Genomic DNA, 22,634 nt, shown 5'->3' on the forward strand with positions numbered 1-22,634 from the left:
CTGGAAAACTGACACCCCTGTCTGGGTCGACCAGTGGCCCCTGCAAGATAATAAGCTGAGTGCCCTCAAAAAACTTGTAGCTAAGCAACTACAAAAAGGTCACATCAAACCCACTAACAGTCCTTGGAACTCACCTATATTTGTCATCCATAAGAAAGCTTCTGACACCTGGCAATTGTTACAAGATCTTAGAAGGATCAATGCAGTAATTGAAAACATGGGACCACTCCAACCTGGCCTGCCTAACCTTTCCATGATCCCAAGAGAATGGCCACTTGTTATCATTGACTTAAAAGACTGTTTCTTCAACATCCCACTGCATCCAGACGACGCTCCCCATTTCGCCTTTTCTGTGCCAAGTACAAACTTACAAGAACCACTCCAGAGGTACCATTGGCTGGTTTTACCCCAAGGCATGAAATGCTCCCCTACTATTTGCCAATATTTCGTGACCTGTGCCCTGGCTCCAGTTCGAGAACAATTCCCACAATCTATTATTCTTCATTACATAGATGATCTGCTCATCACAGCGCCAACACAAAAACAAATGGAAGGAACTCGTGACAGTGTGGTCGCTGAAGTAAGAAAAGCTGGAATGGTAATCTCTGAATCAAAAATACAAGAAATTGCTCCCAAGAAATATTTAGGGTGGAAGTTAACAAAACAGTCTATTACACCCCAAAAGATACAACTCCGGACCAATGTTCGTACTTTGCAAGATTTACAACAGCTCTTAGGAGAAATTAATTGGGTTAGACCTGTGTTGGGAATTACTGCTGATGAACTCGCCCCACTCTTTGATTTGTTAAGAGGGGACAATGACATTAAATCCCCTAGATCTCTTACTCCTGAAGCTTGTAATGCTTTAGAAAAACTTACTGATGCTCTGCAAAACAAACAAGCACATCGCTGTGTTCCAAACAAACCCTTTTTCCTTGCAATTTTTGGGGAAAAGATAAGACTGTATGGCCTCATTTTTCAATGGAACTCCTCTCAAAAAGATCCTTTTTTAATAATTGAATGGGGTTTTCTCTCTTACAGGTCACCAAAGACAATCTTCACATCTTTAGAAATGATCTCTCTAATTATCATCAAAGGCAGAGCAAGGCTTCTGTCAGTCGCAGGCTGTGAGTTTACAACTATTTATTTACCCATGATCAAAACCTATTTTGATTGGGCAATGCAAAAATCAAAAGACTTGCTGTATGCCTTGCTTGATTTTCCAGGTGTTTGCTCTATCCACTACCCAGTACACAAATTAATCAAAGCTAAATTATGTTACAAAGAAAAACCCCTGATCAGTGAAGTACCTTTAGATGCAATTACTCTCTTCACTGATGGATCAGGACAAACACACAATTCAGTAGTTACATAGCAAGATAAACAAACTAAAGCCTGGAAACAAGATGTTGAAAAAGTTGAAGGTTCTCCACAAATTGTTGAATTGGCAGCAGTTGTAAGAGCATTTCAGCTCTTCCCAGAGTCCTTTAACCTAATCACTGATTCAGCATATGTCGCCAATATTCTTAAGAGAATTGAGGGATCTGTTCTAAAAAATGTAAGTAATGATAAGTTGTGTCTTTAGCTCACCTGTCTCTATCAGATTCTGTCACACAGAACTACTCCCTATTTTGTTTCTCACCTTAGAGCTCACTCTAGTCTTCCAGGATTTATAGCAGAGGGAAATGCACGAGCTGATACATTGGCATCCACAGCATCTGATGAAGAAGTTGCAGCAGGCATGAAAGGTTCTACTTCGATGCTTGCTGCAACTACACTGCCTAACATTATTGAACAAGCTAAATTGAGTCATGCCTTTTTTCACCAAAATGCGCAGGCACTCAAACAAGACTTTCACATTACCCTTGAACAAACGCAAAATATTGTGCGGACTTATCCTGATTGTCAGCTTATTCAGCCCATTCCTTCTTCAGGAGCTACCAACCCACGAGGGTTGGAAAGTTCGCAGAAATGGCAAACAGATGTCACAAAGTACCCTTCTTTTGGGAAATTTAAAAATATCCATGTCTCTGTTGATACGTTTTCAAACGCAGCTTTTGCTTCTGTACATACAGGAGAAACAGCTAAGCATGTTTGCCAGCATTTTTTACAAGCATTTTCCTATTTAGGGGTCCCCCAGGAAATCAAAACAATGGTCCTTCATATGTCTCACAAAAATTGGCCGCATTTTTAAGTGAGTGGGGTGTTCACCATACATTTGGCATTCCTTACTCACCCACAAGTCAACGGATGATAGAAAGAACACATCAGACTTTAAAACGCATTTTAGATCAACAGAAAGGGGGAGAAACTCAGGCCACACCTCAGAGGAGGTTGCATAAAGCCTTGTATGTTTATAATTTTTTTGAACAGTTCTACAGAAGAGCCTGATCCCCCCATTTACAGACATTTCTTGAACAACAAAAAGGCAAAACTGAGAGAACACCTCCCAGTTTTAATTAAAAATTTAGAATCAGGACAAATAGAAGGACCATATAGTCTTATAACATGGGAGAAAGGGTATGCGTGTGTCTCCACAGGAGAAGGACTCAAGTGGATTCCAGCAAAGAACGTGAAGCCATACCACGCATCAAAGCCCACTGACACCTCCACACTGGCCAGTGACACCACAAGTGGAAGCCAGGAAGCAAGCAAGACCTGAACTGTGCCGATTCATCAGGAGAAGATGGCCCACCAGAAACAGCTCAAGAAAAGACTGGACTTTTATTATTTGCGCAAATGCATGTTGTTTTTACCCTTTTCTTTTAGTTTTTGTAGTGAAGCTTTACCTGTTGATCAACCAAAGACTAATGTCTGGGTTGCTTTAGCCAAGTCTGCAGGCTCTGATACCATCTGCTTATCCAACACGAGCCTTGACAAATCCTTCTCAACCTATTTAGTTGGAGTACCTTTCCCAGAAGCTTTTGACAATGTTACTTTTGAAAAATATTGGCCATATGACGATCATCAGATATCACCAACTCCCAGCCAGAGACACCAAACTTATATTGACAATTCTAAAGCTGATAAATCAGACCTTCAAGAGTTAAAAATCCTAGGCTCATTAACTATGGACACCTGTTACCTGTTCCATTTCCTAGGAGAAAACAGCCCTCTTTTAAACGTTACCCCATATCACCTCGCCTATAGCAATATAACTTCCTGGTGTCATCAAACTAAGCTTCTCGTATATGACGAACCTTATGCCGATTGCTTTAACAAACTTCCTATTCGATTTCCTAAAGGAATTTGGCTCATCTGTGGAGACAGGGCCTGGCAACGTATACCTTCAAAAATAGATGGTGGCCCTTGCGCCATGGGACAACTTACAATAATTGCTCCCCAAGTCAAAGAAGTAATCAAAAAGAAAAACAGGAAAATAAGATCTTCAGGGGGACATCACTTTGAAAGTAGCTGTGATAGTGATTTCCATCCTTGGAACTCTGGAAGTTCGATTGCTGCAAGCATTTTTCTACCTCAGTTAACTTCTTCAGTAGCATTAGAACAGTTAAACAAGCTGGGCTGTTGGCTCAGCAAAGAAGTAAATGCCACCTCTACTATGATCAGTGATTTGTTGACAGATGAAGAGGCGGTCAGACATGCCTCTTTACAAAACAGAGCTGCCACTGACTATCTTTTATTAGCACATGGGCACAGCTGTGAAGATTTTAAAGGATTGTGCTGTATGAACTTATCAGATCATTCTGTTTCTATTCATAAACAGTTACAAAATTTAAGAGATTTGGCTAACCAAATTACAACAGATGACCCATCCTAGCTAGACAATTTGTTTGACGGTTTGAGCTTTGCACCTTGGCTAAAGGAACTCTGTAAAATAGGTAAATATTATTTTAATAGTAATAATTGTAGTTTTAGTAGCCATACCCTGTATACTTAAATGTGTGCAAAAAATAATTAATAGGACAATTTCTAGTATCTTAATTGTCAATCAGAAAGGGGGAGATGTTGGGGAAGATGAATCAGGGAAACCTTATAAATATGATTGCTTAGCAAAAGATTCTGAAAATATGAAACCTATAAGTGAAATAGAAATGAAAGCTTACTTTGAGTTGTAGGATACTGAGTCTTAGTTACTATATAACCTGAAAACAATGGTCTAGCTAGCTGAAGGAGAATCCCTTTTGACTGAACAATACCTTTCTGCTGGCTAAGGGATCCAAAGGTCAATGTAGCAAAACAGAAGTTTAAAGAGTAGTTTTTAGAGTTTAAAATATAACACAGTATGCTAATATAGTAGTTCTTATAGGCTGTATGTAGATTCTATAGGATTTTGTGTCTTGTGTTTGTTGGTCACTGAAAATTAAAATGTTCATCACAAAAGGAGATATAATGTATTGTAACAAGGACCTCGCTCTCTTACCCTTCCTCTTCCCCCTATTCTTGCTCTCTCCTGCTGTTTTCCTCCTGCCACCTTGCTCTCTCGCTCCCTCCTCTCTTAGCTCTCACCCAGCTGTTCTTTCTCTCTCTCTCTCTTTGGGACTTCCCTTCAGCCGAGGCTGGTGGCTGAAGGCAAGGCCCTTTTACCCACGACCCTTGCAATAAAACCACATGTTCTAGAATATACAGGTTGGCAGAATTCCTTGTCCCAGCCGTCTGCGGATTCGTCTACACTGGAGCCTCTGGCAAAAAGCACTGGGGACGACTTGAGGTCAACCTCTTGGTTTTTTGAGTTGGGGATACAGAGCATCTGAAGCCTGCTACATCCCAACTGGAAAAAGAGATACTGGCAGCTTACAGAGGGGTTTGAGCTACTTCAGAAGGGATCGGTACTGAAGCAGAGCTCCTCCTGGCATCTCAGTTACCCATGTTGGGTTGAATATTCAAAGGGAGGGTTCTCCTCTGCACATCATGCAACAGATGCTACATGGAGTAAATGAGTCACAGTGATCACACAATGAGCTCAAATAAGAAATCCCAAGTATCCAGGAATCTTAGAAGTGATCATGGACTGGCCAGAAGGCAAAGATTTTGGAATGTCACCAGAGGAGGTGACATGCTGAAGAGGCCCCACTATATAATACATTACCAGAAAGTGAGAAGCAGTATGCCTTGTTTACCAATGGAACCTGCAGTCTTATGGGAAAGCATAGGAGATACAAAGCAGCTGTATAGTGTCCCATATGACAAGTAACAGAAACTGCTGAAGAAGATGAATCAAGTCAGTTTGCAGGGGTGAGACATCCAGTTTGCCTTAGACATTGCTGAACAAGAAAGACGGCAAATACTTTATACTGATTTGTGGATGGTGGCAAATGCCCTGTGGGGGTGGTTGCAGCAATGGAAGCAGAATAACTGGCAGCATAGGGGTAAACCCATCTGGGCTGCTGGATTGTAGCAAGATATTTCTGCCCAGGTGAAGAACCTGGTTGTAAAGGTGCATCACATAGATGCTCATGTACCCAAGAGTTGGGCCACTGAAGGACACCACAACAACCAGCAGGTGGATCAGGCTAAGAATGGAGTGGCTCAGGTGGATTTGGATTGGCAACACAAAGGTGAATTTCTTCTAGTTCGGTGGGCCCATGACATCTCAGGACATCAAAGAAGAGTTACAACATATATATGGGCTCGTGATCAAGGGGTGGATGTAACCATGGACACTATCATATAATATCCTGAGTTGAAAGAGACCCACAAGGATCATCAAAGTCCACCTCCTGGCCCTGCACAGGACAATCCTAAGAATCACACTATGTGCCTGACTCATATTCAACTTGCCATTGACCAGGACTCCCATACCTCCTTCTGTGGAGCTGCTGTACAGTGTCTTGTCCCCCAGTCTATACACCAGGGTTACCCCATCCCAGGTGCAGAATCTGGCACTTCCCCTTGTTAAAGTTCATACAGTTGGTGAGTGTCCAGTCCTCTATCACACAGGTTATCCACAAATGTGAAACGTGCTGCAATTAGGCAGGCCAAGCAATTAAAGCCTCTCTGGTATAGAGGACAATGGCTGAAATACAAATATGGGGAGGCCTGGCAGACTGACTATATCACACTCCCCCAAACCCACAACAGCAAGCACCATGTGTTTACTAATGGACCCAAATTATCCCTTGTTTTCCTTTTTTAAATGTATTCAAAAAGCCTTTTTTGTTATATTTGACATCCTTGGCCAGATTTAATTCTACATGGGCCCTGGTCTTTCTAGTCTCATTTCTACTTACTCTGGCCACCTCTCTACATTCACTACAAGTAGTCTGACCCTGCTTCCATCTTCTCTGTATTTCTTGCTTGTATCTAAGTAGACAGGAGTTCTTTATTCATCCACAGAGGTTTCTTGCACCCTTGGCTCGATTTCTTCCTCATTGGAATGCATCATTCTTGAGCCTGGAGAAAGCAAGCTCTGAATACTGACAAACTCTCTTGAACCCCTCTTCCCTGCAGGGCCTGCTCTCATAAGATTCTTCTAAGAAGAACCTTAAAGAGGCTAAAGTTAGCTCTCCTGAAGTCCATGGTTATAATCTTCCTTGCTATCCTGTTACCTCTTCATTCAGTACTGAACTCTACAATCTCATGGCCCCTACAGCCAAGGCTGCCCCCAACCCTCACATCATCAAGGCCTTCCTTGTTGGTTAGTATAAGGTCGAGCAACACACCATTTCTTGTGGGAACCTCCACTAACTGTGAAAAGAAGTTATCGTCAATGCTTTCCAGGAACCTCCTGGACTGTTTGTGCTTTGTTGCATAGCTTCTCCAGCAGATGTCCAGGTGGTTGAATTCCCCACAAGAACCAAGGTCTGTGACTCTGAGACTGCTTCTAATTGCCTGTAGAAGGCCTCATCCACTTCCTCATTTTGATCAGGTGGCCTGTAGCAAACACCCACAATGTCACCCTTGCTAGTTTGTCCTTTTATCCTAACCCATAAGCTCTCAACTCGCTTTTCATCCTCACCAAGACAGAGCTCGATACATTCCAAGTGTTGCCTCATGGACAGCACCACTGCACCTTCCTGGTCTGTCTCTCTTAAACTGTGTAGCCCTTTATGACAACATTCCAGTCATGCAAGTTATCCCACCACATCTCTGTAATCACAATGACATCAAAGCCCTGCACACACAGATCTCTAGTTCCTCCTGTTTTTTCCCCATACTGCATGCGCTGGTGTACAGGCATTTAACAGAAGTATTTAATGGTGACAATGCCAGTGGGGGTGCAAAGGGATACTCAATAGTCCTGTCTAGTGGTTGTGGTTTTGGTTGCTTGTGCTTGAACAAGGTATTCCCTCTTAAGCATTCTTTTGTTACTATGGTGTTTCTCCAGTGTTTCCCTGGTGGCTTCTGTTACCTCAGCAATCCATGGTTTGTTTCTGTAAGACTGCAGGTGTGCTCCAGTGTGGCTGGTACATCTGAGTTACCTCCAGAGGGCCCTCACAAGTACCCTGTCCCACTACTGTTTCCTACTACCCCACAGTTTGCCAGGGACAAGCCTGATATTGTCCCACTCCCACTTCCTTTAGAGAGCTCTTCCTTCCCCAAAATTGGAGTACATGCAGCAAAATCCTGCCTCTGCTTAAGAACAATCCTTGTCCCTTCTTATTCTTTCATACAATTACATTAATTACAAGCTATATCTATGATGATTCTCTAGATTATGGTGGATGTATTCTAGCTGGCTGCCAGATCCCCAACCATCTGCTCTCTCATACCCCCTCCTCATCTGCTTGGGGAAAAATGTTGAAAAGCTGTGGGTCAAGATAAAGACAGGGAGATCATTTACCCATTGCCATAATGAGCAAACCAGACTCAGATTGGTGAATATTCTTTTAATTTACTGCCAATTAAAAATAGAGTTAGATTGTGGGAAACAATAAAAAACCTAAAAACACAGGTGCAGGGGGATGGGGGAGTTACAGTCATATCATTGGGTTGGAAGGGACCTTAAAGATAATCTAGTTCCAACTCCCCTACCATGAGCAGGGATACCACCTACAAGACCTGGTTGTTCAGAGCCCTATCCAATCTGGCCTTGAACGCTTCCAGGGATGGGACAGTCAGTTCATAAAACTTCAACTCTGCTACTAATTTCTCACTTTTTTCCCCTGTTCCAGTATGGTCTGTGTCCAATGTATGCAAGCCCTAGTCTCTCCTCACAGAGGCTGGTCTGCAGTCTCCATCCTTGCCACTTACCCCTTATACAATTAGAGAAGTACATAAGATTATTTTTTTTTTTACAAATCATTGCTTGAACTTCTAAATCAAAAAATAAAGTTACTAAATAAAGTAATTACTTACATTTCGCAAGGCTGTGTTTTGGGTTTTTTAAATATCATTATTTCTCCTAGACCTTACTGCTAGGATGTAACAACTAAGAGAAAGCATATTTCATTGTTTATCATACATTTTATTCAAAATATGCCAAAAACCCAAGAGATGTGGCAATTTCTAATACAAAAGACCACTGGCAGAGTCAGAATAAACCTGACACCCTGTTGGTCGGTGTTGGAAACAGTCCAAAAGTAAAGCCCTCCTGGAGTGGCAGATGTGGTCCTGTTGGAAGTAGAGATGGTCCTGTAGAGAAAAAGGGTCCAGAGACAGGTCCAGTCTTCCTTTGGGAGTCCCATAGGAACACTGGATGTCTGGTGACACTTGTGGCTCTTTTTTATTTAGGTGGAAATGGTTTGGCTCCTCCTCCCTGGGTAGAGCATCTCACAATGGGATGATGTAATGTGTCATGTCATTGGTGAGCTTTAATGGCCCATTAACAGAAGATATCCCCATGGAGGTAGTGGGAGAGTGAACAGAGTTAAGAAACAGTGCTCCACTCAGTTCTAACAGCTGGCTTATTATCAGAAAGGCAGTCACCCCCTCCCTCCTGGAGTTACAACAGATAAAGAAAAAACACTTCCCCAACCGAGTTTCAACAGATGGAATAAAATAAACTTTTTTTTTTTTTTTGTTACAAAACCCAAGACAACTGTATGTTACTTTTGCACTTAAACCACATTTTAAACTTGAAACCTGCAGGTCTCAAAAATGAACATGGTTAATTTGCACACATGGCAAAGATGTTCAGAGGCAGGAGTGGTTATATAAAAACAAGAAATAATTTGTAATTTTGGTGTGGAATCTACTGTCCTGTAGTTTTCCAATACCCAATTTGTTAATGAATACTTTATGCAGTTATTTTCCTGTTAATATTGTGAAACTACTATATAGTATCAAGTTACATTTTATCGGTTTATATGCAAACACACCTGTGATACACACTATTCCCATCTGCCCAATGAAAACCAATGATTTGCAATAGCAAAATCTAGAATATAACAAATGTGCACTTGAAATATCAGCTAAACTTGGATCAATGACATGGAATGGCACTGTGTTATTAGAAGAAATGAGGTCAGGATTTAAATATTTATAAAACAGCATTTGCACACACACAGCCAGTGCTTTAAGCGACCTACCATTGACTGTCAATTCCCTGCATAAGGCTCCATGGCTTAGTGAAGGGCTGTTACCAGATTTAAATACATGTGGGAAGAGATAGGATGGAGTTGAGCTGTGGGCTTTCGGTCCTGCCTGCAGAAGCACATGGCAGCAAAGAGAAGCTTGTCTCCACCTGACCTTGGGGGGAGAAGGTGACACGCGGAAGACCCCTATGGGAGAGGAGCCTGACAGAAGCTGACAGATGGGTGAACAGCACATGATCACCCCATAGAAGGACATTTAGAAAGCGCATTGCTGATGTGGTAACATGGGATAGGTCATGTAGTGAGAATATTCATATAAGGAAATACTGTGCCTTGAAAAAGTGTATAAAACCAGCTCGTTTCTTTGAATAAACTATTCAGATTCCCTGCTGGTCTGAGTCCGTGTCACGGTTACTCACAAATACACACTACAAGAAATGAAGATATAACCAATGGGCTTGTCCTGGTCAAATACAGTCTGAAGAACTCTCAGCTTTATTAAAGGCACAACTTTTGTTTAGTGATAACTATCGGTTAACAACTCCAGGAATAACCTGAGCAACCTGGTCTAGTGAAAGGTGTCCCTGCCCTTTGCAGAGGAGTTGGAATTTGATGATCTTTAAGGTCCCTTCCTACTTAAACCATTTTATGATAGGAAATACTGAAAATGGAAGCATGCATGTTGTCACCTTGGTGGGAATTAAACCAGAGAACTGAGTCCCCTGCAGAAAGATGCAAACGATGCTTCTCAGGTATCCATTAGGAGCAAAATATTTACAATATCTACCAGCAGCATATATTAGCCATAGAGGGGGGAAAAAAATCAGAGTTATACCACCTGGAGAAACAACAGCTAAGAACTGATGTGAAATTGCTAAGTTAAACTCATTAGGAATCCCATCATATACAGGAAGAAGTTAGCTATTAATCAGGCAGGAAGCAAGATAGCGTCATATCAACTTTAGAGAATGCAAAACTCCATGTATCACATTTTAGTTTAATAGGTGTCCTGGGTTGTAGTTTAGGATGTATTCTATCACCATCTTTAGTTAATGGCCCATCAATGCCTTTTGCATGACTCAGAGATAACTCCCAGAGAGAGTTATCTCTCTCTTTAATGGGCCATTAAGGCCCTCTTCCATGACTCATCATCCCATTGTGAGATGCTCCGCCCATGGGGAAGAGCCAAGCATTCTCATCTGGATATAAGCTGGGATTTAGGACAGTAGAAGCAGCCCTCACCCACTGGATTCCCAGAGGACCGAAGCTACCAGACCTTTCTACAAGATTTCTGTTTCAGGAAGACCACCTCGTCTGGACTGTTTCCATCACCCTGATCAGGTTGTATTCTGACTCTGTCAGTGTATTTTTCTTTTTGTATTTATTTTATTTTATTCTATTTTATTTTCCTCTTCTTCTCATTATATTTTATTTCTGACTTAGAGCCTCTTACTTGGTTTGTTTTTCAAAACCACAACAATAGGACAAATACAAGAACAGGAATCACATAGACAGCTGCACTCCCAAAATCACTATTTGTGTATCATTAGCTGTCTTTGTTGTATCTCATACTGTGTACTGCAGTATGCCATGAAAGATCCAAAAGCTGTACATACACCAACAAACCAATATGGATTTCACAAGAAAACCACAAGGCAACACTCAGGATACTCTACCATAAGAGCAAAGCCATGCTTTGTAGTTCTATGCTGAGCTGTCAAAAAGAGTACAGCACTCTGGACTCAGACTCACAGTAATGGGAATGGAAAGTTCCCATTCTATGAAAGCAGGGGAGCTGCAGCTAGAACAGAGGCTGGTTGCACACAGCAACATACTAAACAGACTAAGACTAGCTTGCTTTGAATCCAAACATAAACAACTTGATACAGTACAACTGTATAAGCACTTCTATAAATGCAGTGTTACCATTACTGTCCTCATCCTGTCTGTGTCACATCCTCCCATCAGGTCACCTGGACCTCAACAACTAGGACCATCAAGAACATTATCAAGCTAGCTATATGGCATTTACTCCATGGTACTGCATATTGCAGCTAATTTAGGATAAAAGTTTTTGACTGACTGCTTTGAATATGTAATGATAATGGTTAGTGTATAAGAACTAATGTATAATGATAATTAACAACATGTAAGACCTAATTATAAGCACAAGGTATACTGCTAACAAATGTCAGCCGAAAAGCTTTCATCAAAGTTTAAAACTGACTTGATGCCAGTCTATATATGCATACATATTTAATTGTGAAACAACTTTTCTCCTGCAATTTAAACTAAGACTTTATTAGACTCTAGTCACAATGCAATCTGGGTTCTTAAGCATCTGTAGACATGGGCTAGCAAGTTCTGTTTAACTGGTCCTCTTAAGTGGGGAACAGTAGACTTCAAATGAGTAGAAAGACATGGCAAACAGACTAAGTAGCTGAAGTATGCTAGAAGATTTGATCTCAACCACATTGATTAGAATTCAGGAGGAACATGGCAAAAGCAGCAACTGAAGTTCATGTCTAAAGGAGGAGTTGAGGTCACTTGGTCTGTTCAGCCTGGAGGAGACTGAGGGGAGACCTCATTGCAGTCTACAACTTCCTTGTGAGAGGAGGAGGACGGGAAGACACTGATCTCCTCTCTGGTAACCAGTGACAGGACTTGAGGGAATGGCACAAAGTTGTGTCAGGGGAGGTTGAGGTTGGATATTAGAAAAAGGTTATTCACCCAAAGGGTGGTTGGGCACTGGAACAGGGTCCCCAGGCAAGTGGTCATAGCACCAAGCCTGAAAGAGTTCAAGAAGCTTTTGGAAAACACTCTCAGGCACATGATGTGACTCTTGGGATGTCCTGTGAAGGGGCAGGAGTTGGACTCAATGATCCTTGTGGGTCCCTTCCAACTCAAGATATTCTATGATATTATTATATTCAAGTACTAAAGCTGAATACTTTAGCAATATTACATAATGCAAAAATATTTTGTTATTTAGTACTTTTATAAATTACTGGTTTTTTCACCCATCCTGGTCATATTATGACAAAGAACTCCATAATGACTAACAGTCTCATTTAAGCTGATCTGAATGTGTACTTTTCCACTTCCAACCTAATTTCTTCAATACATACTAAGAAATCTTCCAGTTTTCCACCCAGCCAAATATTTGCATTTTGCATGTCAAGGATATTAGTACTTCATATAGTATTTTGATAAATACAAGGCAATATTCTGACATTTTCACTCTGAACATCAACCCAGCCACTGCTGGTACAGATAACTCAGACTGTAATATTCATATACAAATTTGTACAGAGTATGTGAATGCTACAAATTATTGTCCAGGATAATCCCATGTTGCACACAATTTCTGTCTGTCTCACCAACAGCAGCCCCATCTCATCTCCTAGGCATCAACTCTTTTTCTCCCTTGCTCTTCTATTGCTCTTTGGCATTTTCCTCTCCAGAATAAAATCACCTCAGGCCTTCCACATATGAATAAGCATTCCTGACCACATGTGCCTCTGTAATGTATTTTGCATGCAGTGTCTACCATTGTGTTCTGGGTTGAGCTGCCTCCTATCCCATATATCCATCCCATATCTTGGATATGTTGTTATGTCTCGCAGCTGAATCCCGCCCTCTTGGGCGGGAGCCTGCAGTTCCTTCCTTCTTTTTCTTGCTTGGCTGTTTCGGCTCTTGCTTTAGCTAGCTCGGCTGCTTTTGCCTTCTTCGCTCCGCTTTGCTTCGCTTTGCTCTCCGGCTGCCCCTGCCGCCGTTTTTCTTCCCCCCCCGCTGCTTCTGTTTGGGTTTTTTTTCCCTCCTTCCTTTCCCCCCCTCCCCCCCCCCCCCAAGGTTTGAACCGGCTCCGGACCTGACCTGACCTGAGAAGTTGGAGAAGTCCCTGGCCAGAGAGAGACGCGTCAGCACCCTCCTCATCATCACAGTAACCTGTCTTTTCCCACTATTCGGTGTTGGGGATTGTATTTTTGTCAATAAACCAGTTTTTCCACTTTCCTCCGAGGTATTTTCCTTCCCGAACCCAGGGCTGGGGGGGGGGGGAAGGGGTGGTGGAGGTTTGGTTTAGGGGACTCCTTCTGGAGGTTCTTCCCTAATTTACTCCAAACCAGGACACATTGCCATTCAGATTTCTCTCCCATTAAACCAAAATTTTCCACCAATCTGGATGTAACTATTAAATTATTTTAAGCTCACACCAAAGCCTAAAAGTATAATTGCCTTGTGTTCTAAATAAACCCCTATCTATTATGGGTTTGTATTCTATATCTTTGTTTACTCAAGTCATCTTTTAGCAGCAATTAAGGCTGAGAAAGTACTTCATCAAGTTAGAGAAAATCAATTATTTCATTAAGTGCTCTCATACTAAAACATAGTTTTCCAACCTCAGACAATTGGAAGCAATACTTCCCCACACAATTAGCAAGTATTACAAATTTATTGCTATGGTACTTCTGCCCAGGGCATGGATTTACAGCTTAGCTTTTTTAGTAAAACTTTTCACCCAACTGCAGCAGTAATTTAATGTGTCCAAGCTAGACTAATAGAACAAAACTTGAATCTTTGCATATATCAAATTTTTAATAATACACATAATTCCTTCTCATCCCTTGATCACAGCAGAACTTTCAACTTAAGTTCAAGCCCCCTCTCTGTTATAAACCAATTAAACACCTTCAAGGCTTTTAGCCAGATAATGTACAACACACCACAGCATAATATATTGACTTTCACAGTCTTCTTTCATAACCTAATTCACATGCCTAGTTCTTGACAGTTCATTACTTAATGTAATCCAGTGAGTATAGAATATTCATCCTTGTCAGACTGGAAAAAATTGATGTCTCAAGACATTTTGTGATGTATGTGTGTGTGATGGAAGGGGCAGGTCAGGCCTTGCTTTGGCAAGGCAGTGAAATGCTCCACTCCCCAGGCATAGAACCAGCATCCCAGCCCCACAGTGTCTGTCAATCAGGGTACACACCAGGGGCAGTGCTACACTCTGCCCTAACTCAGCTCCTGAGTGGCTGAGTGACCAGAAGTCCCACCTGAGAGGAGGGTCCATGGAGACCCTGGGGTTTAAAAGGCTGACCATGAAGTGACCATGTGTCTGACCCTGCCTCCTCTTGGAATCCACACTAGAACCCAGGAGCTGGTAGCTATATATGTGTTTTTCTAGTCTTTTTTGTCTTTCTCTCTTTCTTCTCCTAATTCTCTTTTCATGGTAATGTAACATGAAACAGATTAAAGATTGCTAAGTTAAATGGGCTAAGTTAATGCTATGATAAGTGTTTTATGTTGAATTGGATGTTGCATTAAATCCTTTGCCAAACTTCCTTGATTTTCTATATTTTACCAGTAAGCTTTTGTGTAATTTTGACCTCCTGAGAATATCTGGTTGGTATTTCTTCTGTGCACCAACCCAGAGTAAAGGAACCTCGGTTTATCCCCTTACATTTAAAGGTTCTGGCATGTTACAATCCTTTAGTCCTCTATTCCAGTGAAATCAGCTTCTCAGTTACAATGGTTAATATAGTCCAACCAGACCCCACATTTTCCATTCGTTTAAAGACTATTGTCACAGGAATACGTGGATTTCCAAATGCAGCATTCATGTCTCCTAATTTTATGATTTATCATAAGGCTTATCTTCATTGCTGAAAGTACAGTAAGACTACACAATGAGAGCAGTTTTCCAAATTTATGCTTATACACCAGTGAAACATGGACATTCTATACTACTAGTAGCATTAATTACACACAGAAAATCATTACATCCCCCATCAGACAAATGGGCATACCTAACCTGAGCACCTAAAAGAAGGCTTCATGAGAATCCAGTCCCCTCCCTCTCCTACAAGGAAACATTAGCCATCAACATCATTTCATACCACTCATACCCTGCTTTATACTTAATGAAAATTTCCTGCAATACAGAAGGTTAGGAGATAGGTAGTTACAATGCCTGACTCTGGATTAGCAAGATCAAGGAAAACTATACTTACAGTATAGTGAAAGACTGTCAACAAATATTCAAGATGAGGATCCCAATTACATCAGATCAGTGCTACTGAACATTAAGTCAGTAAGAAACCCAACCTCTCTACCAAAGTAATTGCAAAACATACAGTAAAAAATAAGTTTCACTGATAACAAAAATAGCTTTTCATTATTATCTCAACATTTTATCAACTACTGGTATTCTCCAATGCATTTAGATACATGTTAGTAAGTTTATATTAAGACATTACAAGGACATGAAGATAGATTAACTATGTACTACAGGAAGAAGAAACAATTATCATAATTCATTTTCTATTACAAAAAATAGGTTTAAAAAAAATATTTCCTTTGCTACCAAACTGTGAAACCAGAAGCATCCATTATGAAAAAGTAAATTTCTGTATCCTAGAGACACATGACCTAAAAGCATTCCTGAACCTTTAATACTTACATAGCAATCACTAACTGCAACTAGAAATAATTAACAGCAGTTTACTAGCTTTCAGATGTCATTTAAACTACAAGCAATTAAACTGTCAAATACCAGTCACCAAATATGATTCTGAATGAAAATGAAACAACTAAAATATCAGAATAATTTTGAAAAATACTTTTTATTCTTTCTCAATGTATTCGAGAAGCTCCAGAAGTGGGAGGAAAGGGGGTGAGTCAACAATTCAACACCAAGTTACCAGATGCAACAAGTGCTAGACAGAAGAGAGGAAAAATGCTATCTGCAAGAAGTTTGTGTTACATACTTCCTAGTCATAAGACAAGGAGCTCGCCAACTTCCCTTCCCAAAGCACAATATACCAAAATATTCCCAAAACAATATCAGCATCACTGTATTCTCCGCCACCAGAACTGGAATTCAAGCTGCTGAGATGTACTCTACGGTACATTTCTTGGCCTACCTCCCTGCCAACACCTTCCTGTCTCTGCCTGGTTGGCATGTTAAGCCTCTTATTAGTGAATAAAACACCTTTTTAAAAGTCCTGATCAGAGACTGGTACCTCTACAGACTACCAGAAGTACACTTAAATGACCGCTTCTAGATGCTGTTGCTGTGCACCATAAATTCCTGAAAAAGTCAAATCTTGAGCAAGTTGAAAAGTTTAAGTAGCTTTAAAAAGAGCTTTGAAAGAAATTAGGCAACCTATTTTAATTTTCAGATGACTACAATACCTGTCAGACATCTAAATGTAAAAACCTGTGTTTTCTTCACAATCTTTTTCCCAAAATACATAAAGTTGATGTAATCAGTCCAGTCTTTTTTTTGCAAATCCAACTGTGTTTAAAAAAAAATATCTATTTTTAAGCTGAATATTACTAAAGGGAACTTATTTGTCATCCTCAATTCAGTTTGAAAGCAAAACAGTTGGTGGAGTAAGAACATAAATACTAAGATTTAACACTACTGCTCTAGGAAGTTATGTGCTACACAAGTCCAGCTTCACATCCTCCCTCCAGTCAAATAACTGGCTGTTTAACAGTAACACAGAAAAGCATGCTTTTTGGTAAGTATTAGTCATAATTAATATATATAAACTCTGAAAGCTACAAAAATATTTTTCTTTATCTTCAAAGGCAAGTTCATCTTTATAAGATTTCACTTATATGTGGGGTCTTTATTTTTACTAGCATAATGCTGGATCTTTTAACATTAGGCAGAAACAGCACCTCACTTTAGAAAAGGAAATACATAGCACATTTTCTTTTACAATTTTTGTACAGAGTTATGTTCAGAAAGTACAGTCAAAGAAATATTACCCTCTCTTTCCGGTGCAAAGTGTAAAGACTGTGATGGATGCTGCTGTCTTTGCGAAGTTGGTCCAGGGTCTTAGGCTGACCCTTCGGAAAACTCCACCTCCTCCAGAAGCAAACTCTATCCCTACCAACAGAAACCTCCAAGATAACAGATACGAAAAGCTGCATATTGCAATCTCAGATAAAACCAGATTGTTTTCTTATTAGTAACTTCTTTCCCTGGCTCTACAGTGTTGCACTAATATAACTAACATTAAACAACTTACAAGAATTTTTTTGCCATACCTGTGTTTACTTTCACCAGACACGAGTCTACAAATATGTAACACCCAAAAACATATGTAAATATTGAAATAGCACTTACTGTAATGACAGCCTTGCTCAGACAGATAGAGCCTCTACAGCCATACTCCGTTTCATCTTCAGACTTATAATAACTGAGTGTGTTGCTTTTCAGAACTACCCATCGATCCTGCCATCCATGAATGTAATTGGTCCACTGTAAAAAAACAACAAAAAAAAAAAAAAAAAAAAAAAAAAAAAAAAACACACACACAAGATCAGCTAATAAAAAACCAATAAAAAAACAGTTTGGCTGATTTTCTCAGGCTTCAGGAAAGACATTTCCACATCGAAGTTCCTTCTTTATATTCACCACAAAATTGTAAGCAGGATATACAATAGGAAAAAGGCCCAACACACTGGAGTTCTGAAACATTTAGAGACCAGTAGGATACAATTCTGTAAGGCCCCAGAAAACTTGCTCAACAAGACTGTTAAAAGGGCTTACATTTTTCCATGTACTCTGAGTTAGATGCAAGGGAGAAATACCAACAAGGTATTCTCAAGAGGTCAAAACAAGAAAAATTTTACTAGCAACTTGAGAAAATCAGAGAACTCTAGCAAAAGTTTAGAGCACAGCATTCAACATAAAACATTCCACAAAGCATTAACTTAGCCCATTAAACTTAGCAAACTCCAAACCTGTCTGATTTTAAGTCACTCAAAACCCCAGGAAGAAGGAATTTAAAGAAGACAGAAGAGATACAGAAAAGAACAAATATAGCTACCACTCCTAGTTCCAGCAGTGCTCAGCTGATAGAAATTCCAGGAGGAGGTAGGGTCAAGACCTGCTTGCCTCATGCTCTGGGTAAATACCCTTTGGCTGGCCTGGGTCCTTCTGGTCGTCTGGCCCTCTGGGGCTAGACTGGGCCTCCAGGGGTGGGGTGTGGAGCATTGCTTCCGGTGTGCCAGTGATTGGCAGCCACTGCAGGGCTGGGATAGAGGCCTGGGGGAGTGGGGATGTACAGGGCAGTGCATTGCCTCACCAAAGGCTTTGCTCTTTACTAAAGGGCAGAACTGAAACAGTAGTGCATATACAGAGAATTGTAACCTACTTTTATTGATTTAAACAATAATTACACACATAAGTTATTAAAAGTAAGTATCTCGTTAGTAGAAAGCTTGGTATGCTACCATTTCATTTTATTTGGCTTGTCTCAAGTATTGCTGAGGTGTCAACTAGCAAAAGGTAAACATCCCTCAAGCATATTCACTGCAACAGGTTTCACCATACCTGGCTATTCATATTCCATTCCCTGTTCTCACAGAAAAAGCAGCATCAGCTACACTCAGCACAATCATCCAGAAACGTTTGCATGTACATAAGCTACAGAATGTCAGAAGCCATGGCTTCACCTGCTACACCAGTAAAATACAGCACTAGGACTTATTAGATTATAAGATTTTACAGATGAGAGCCAAGGGCCTTCTTTTCTCATAGCTGTTTCCCTCATTTCTAGGCTTAGAAACATTTTCAAGACTGAAGGAGTTCACAGAGTACCTCACAAAAAACAGAGTACTAGCCCCATCATAGCTCCTCTCAGCATCCAGGGCCTACTTATAATTTCAGTACTCCATAATATGTGCCTTCTACACAAGTCTGTGTCTGGCCTTATTGCATAGGAAAGAAATTCAAAACATAGTGCTTTAATTCTAAAGATATTTCAACATTATTCTGAAAGTACTTTCTGTTTAAAAAAAAAAAAATCTGCTTTCAAACTTAGTAATTCAGTATTCAGCTTTAAAATACACTTAAAGTTTCCCAGTATCATCCAACACATTTGCAAGTCATTTAACTTTCAGCAATATAAGCAAAAAGTGATGCTTATTTTTAAAAGGGGGAAATAAACTTCAATGTCATTTTTCTTCCACTCCTGTATCTCTCGCTGCAGGGGTTTTTTATTGCCCAGTTTTGATAGTTGGACCAAAGATTGTGCCATTCGTGCTGGGGCCTGCTTCTTGGAAGTGATCACGAGCCGCGTCTGCTTTTAGGAGCTCCCGGGCAGGGATGTGTGATGTCGCGGCACCAGACCACAAACAGGACCAACGTCAGCTTCGGCCAGAAGCCTAAGGAGTGGGGGAGACACCTCGCGCGTACCTGGCTGTCCCCTCGCGGGCCTCTTTCCGGAAGCTCATGCCAGGCAGCCAGCGGGCTCGATACAGGGGCAGCAGAGACAGCCAGCCGCCAACCCCTACCCCAGCCGCGGCTGAAGCCGCAGCCCCGCGGCTCTTCCTCAAGAAACTGCTACCTCACGCCGCCTCTCAAAGATTGCGAGGGACGGACAGGCAGTTGGGTAGATGCGAGTATGAGGACGTAAGCCTCCTCCTGCCTCCGTCCCCCGATCTAGGGGGAATGTGGTGATGCCTCCGGCTGAGGGAGGGGGAGCGGGGGGGTGTGCCGGACGCCAGAGCAGCTGCCTAGCAGATTCCGCGCCGTCAGGTGGCGGCTACATCGGCCATAACGGCGCCTCCCACGCCCCCACCAGGCCCCTCTACCGGCGCCGGCAGACGCAGGAGCCTTAGCCTGATCCTCCGGAACAGCGGGGTGGGGAGAAAACGGGCAGCCGGGGCTGACAGCCCTCAGCCAGCTGCAGGATTAGGGTTAGGGCCAACTGCAGGAGGGGGACTGTAGTACGACGCGGAAAAAGGAAGGTAGAGGCCGTCAGGCACAGGCTGCGGGGAGGAGGAAAGGCAGCTTACCTTGCTGAGTACCCCACAGAGCTCAACAGGCAGCCTGAGCTCTGTCTCGGGGTCGTCTTCGGAGCCAGAAGAATTCCAACTCTGATTGTCCGACATAGCCAAGCAGGGAAGAACCGAACGACCCCCGCCCACAGCAGCCTCGGCCTCCTCCTGCTGAAGGGACGGGAGTAGCGGGGTCTACTTGAGAAGTACCACTCCGCACCCGCAGTACCACCAGCAACCGGCCGGCGCCGAAGCACGCAAGCCTGGGCTTCCCCCTCACTATTGCTCCACGGCTCCTACCCGCGGCAAAAACCACAACACAGAGGCGGCGAGGACACACAAACACACGTCTGCCTGCCACGCATTCCACTTAGAGCGTAAAAAACACCATCATCTTCCACAAGGCAAGTGCTCCGTGCCAATATTTACTAGCTCCGCCCCTAGCCTTCCCTCCCAGGTCCCCTAGCCGGGCCGCGCGGTGGCTTCCGGGATTGTAGTATTTCTTTCAGCAGTAGGGCTGGTTACAAGTGGCTCTTGGAAACGCAGGCCGCTACAGCGGTTCTCTCCCGTCGTCATGTGGCTGCCATCGTGGTTTCGTCGTTTCCGTGGAGCTAGCGGTGGGTTTCGCCTTCGTAACTCGATGAGGTGGGGAGCTCTGTTTCCTCTGCCGACGGAGAATATATTAGACCGTTGTTCTTTTTGCTACTACAAGTTCAGGGAAATCAGTTAGGGATCAAGGTATAGTATTATCTAGTTAGAAAAAAAAAAAAAAAAACAAAAAAAGCAGTCAATTGATGCATCCCTGGCTGGAGGGAGCACCCAAAAATGTAAAAAAGATGAATGGCCGCCTGAGCGAATCATATAACCTGTTATTAATGGGCCAGGAGACCTGCTCCTTTGAAAAGCCTTTATTAGTCAGCTCTTTAATGGGGGAACTCGAGGGGTCGCCTGCGCCGTCGCTGCTCCTGTCGCCGTTCTCGCTTCTGTCGCCGCTGAGGATCAGGTGTCAGGCGAATCTGCTGCTCTCGCCGCAGCAGAGTCGGGAGTTCCGGCCTCGCGGGAATCCCCAGGAACTCAACTGGGCTCGGGTGGTCTAGGGGCGTCACTTCTTCCCAGCAGAAGCAGAATTCGGTCTCTAGGTAGCTGAGGGTCTTCTCGGTGTTGTAGTGTTTCCTTTTTATCTGGATTTTGTGCTGGGTCGCGGCTTTTGGGTCCGTTTGCCGGCAACTGCACTTTGGTTTTGGAGCGGTGCACCATGGATGTCCTTGGATTTTCCTATTAGGCGGGGCCAGCAGTTCGAGGAGCCGGCGGGGAATGGTGACAGTCTAGCCCGACGGAAGGGAAAGGGAACCCGGGGTTTTAGAGGGGGTATACAACTTGGAATAAGGTTTTGAGGGTACAAATTTTGGTACAAACAGCATAACTTTCTTAACAGACAGGTTACAACTGGCATAACATTTTAAACAGCATAACTTTCTTAACAAATGACAGACTGTGTCAAAAAATGGGAATTTCTTACATTTCATTCATTTCATAACCTATGTACCAGCCCCTGGGAATCCAAATGAATTAATATCAGGTGCTAGAGAACCCATTTATAATTTGAGTCGAATACTTGGGTTACAAGCTGTCTTTGAAATAATAACCAACCAGACAGCTACAGCTCTTAACCACCTTGCCGACCAATCCATTCAGATGAGGAACGTGATATTTCAACATCGGATGGTGTCAGATTATCTCTTAGCAGAAGAAGGGGGAGTGTGTGGAAAATTAAATTACTCAAACAGCTCTTTGCAAATAGATGGCAATGGAGAAGTGGTGAAACAAATAACAAAGGGAATAAGAAAGTTAGTCTATGTACCGGTCCAAATGTGGAAAGGATGGGAATGGGACATGTTTATGTGGTTACCTGGTGGACTATGGGTTAAATGAATGCTCTTTTCCTCTTATGTGCTGTAGCAATCTCTAACCTTTTTACCATACCTGATCCCTTGCTTAGTGTGGTAAATATATACTATATAAATTTCATGTATTAAATATTGTATCAAAAGTTTAGACTATTAAAAGCCACTCGAGGGTGTCTCTGGGATTCCAAAGCCTATTGTGCAAGCTGTAAAACCTCAAAAATTCGCAACATAATAGCAGGACTGGACTGGAGATGGCCCATTCAGCAAGGATGGGCTCCCCCACTTTACGGCTTCTCAACATCTGATATCAGTCTTGGTGGAGGATCTTGAGGATGATCAAATCAGCACCCCAAAGAAGAAATCCGGGAAAACTATTGAATCGTCTTTTCATGCTTACGGGAACTCTTTCAAAGTCTCACTTGGAAATAAAGAAATACATGAATACCTGGACTTTGAATGGACTTAGCCTCGGGACAAATAAACT

General features: G+C 42.1%; 1 protein-coding gene and 1 long non-coding RNA gene across 3 annotated transcripts in view; one reads left to right on the top strand and one right to left on the bottom strand.

The window, feature by feature from the left end:
- Positions 1-20,636, bottom strand: part of LOC136373457 (ceramide transfer protein-like) — a 193,344-nt gene extending 172,708 nt beyond the window's left edge. For both annotated transcript variants that reach the window (XM_066338355.1, XM_066338354.1), the window contains exons 1-2: positions 20,262-20,636; positions 17,584-17,718 (exon numbers count right to left, since the gene is read on the bottom strand). In XM_066338355.1, the coding sequence (XP_066194452.1) occupies positions 17,584-17,718; positions 20,262-20,357 (231 nt within the window). In that variant the 5' untranslated portion in view covers positions 20,358-20,636. The remainder of the gene's footprint in view (positions 1-17,583; positions 17,719-20,261) is intronic.
- Positions 1-22,634, top strand: part of LOC136373473 (uncharacterized) — a 166,354-nt gene that overhangs the window by 104,709 nt on the left and 39,011 nt on the right. The window lies entirely within an intron of this gene.

Source organism: Sylvia atricapilla, chromosome W (genome assembly GCF_009819655.1).
Source record: "Sylvia atricapilla isolate bSylAtr1 chromosome W, bSylAtr1.pri, whole genome shotgun sequence".
In the NCBI taxonomy this organism is placed as follows: Eukaryota; Metazoa; Chordata; class Aves; order Passeriformes; family Sylviidae; genus Sylvia; species Sylvia atricapilla.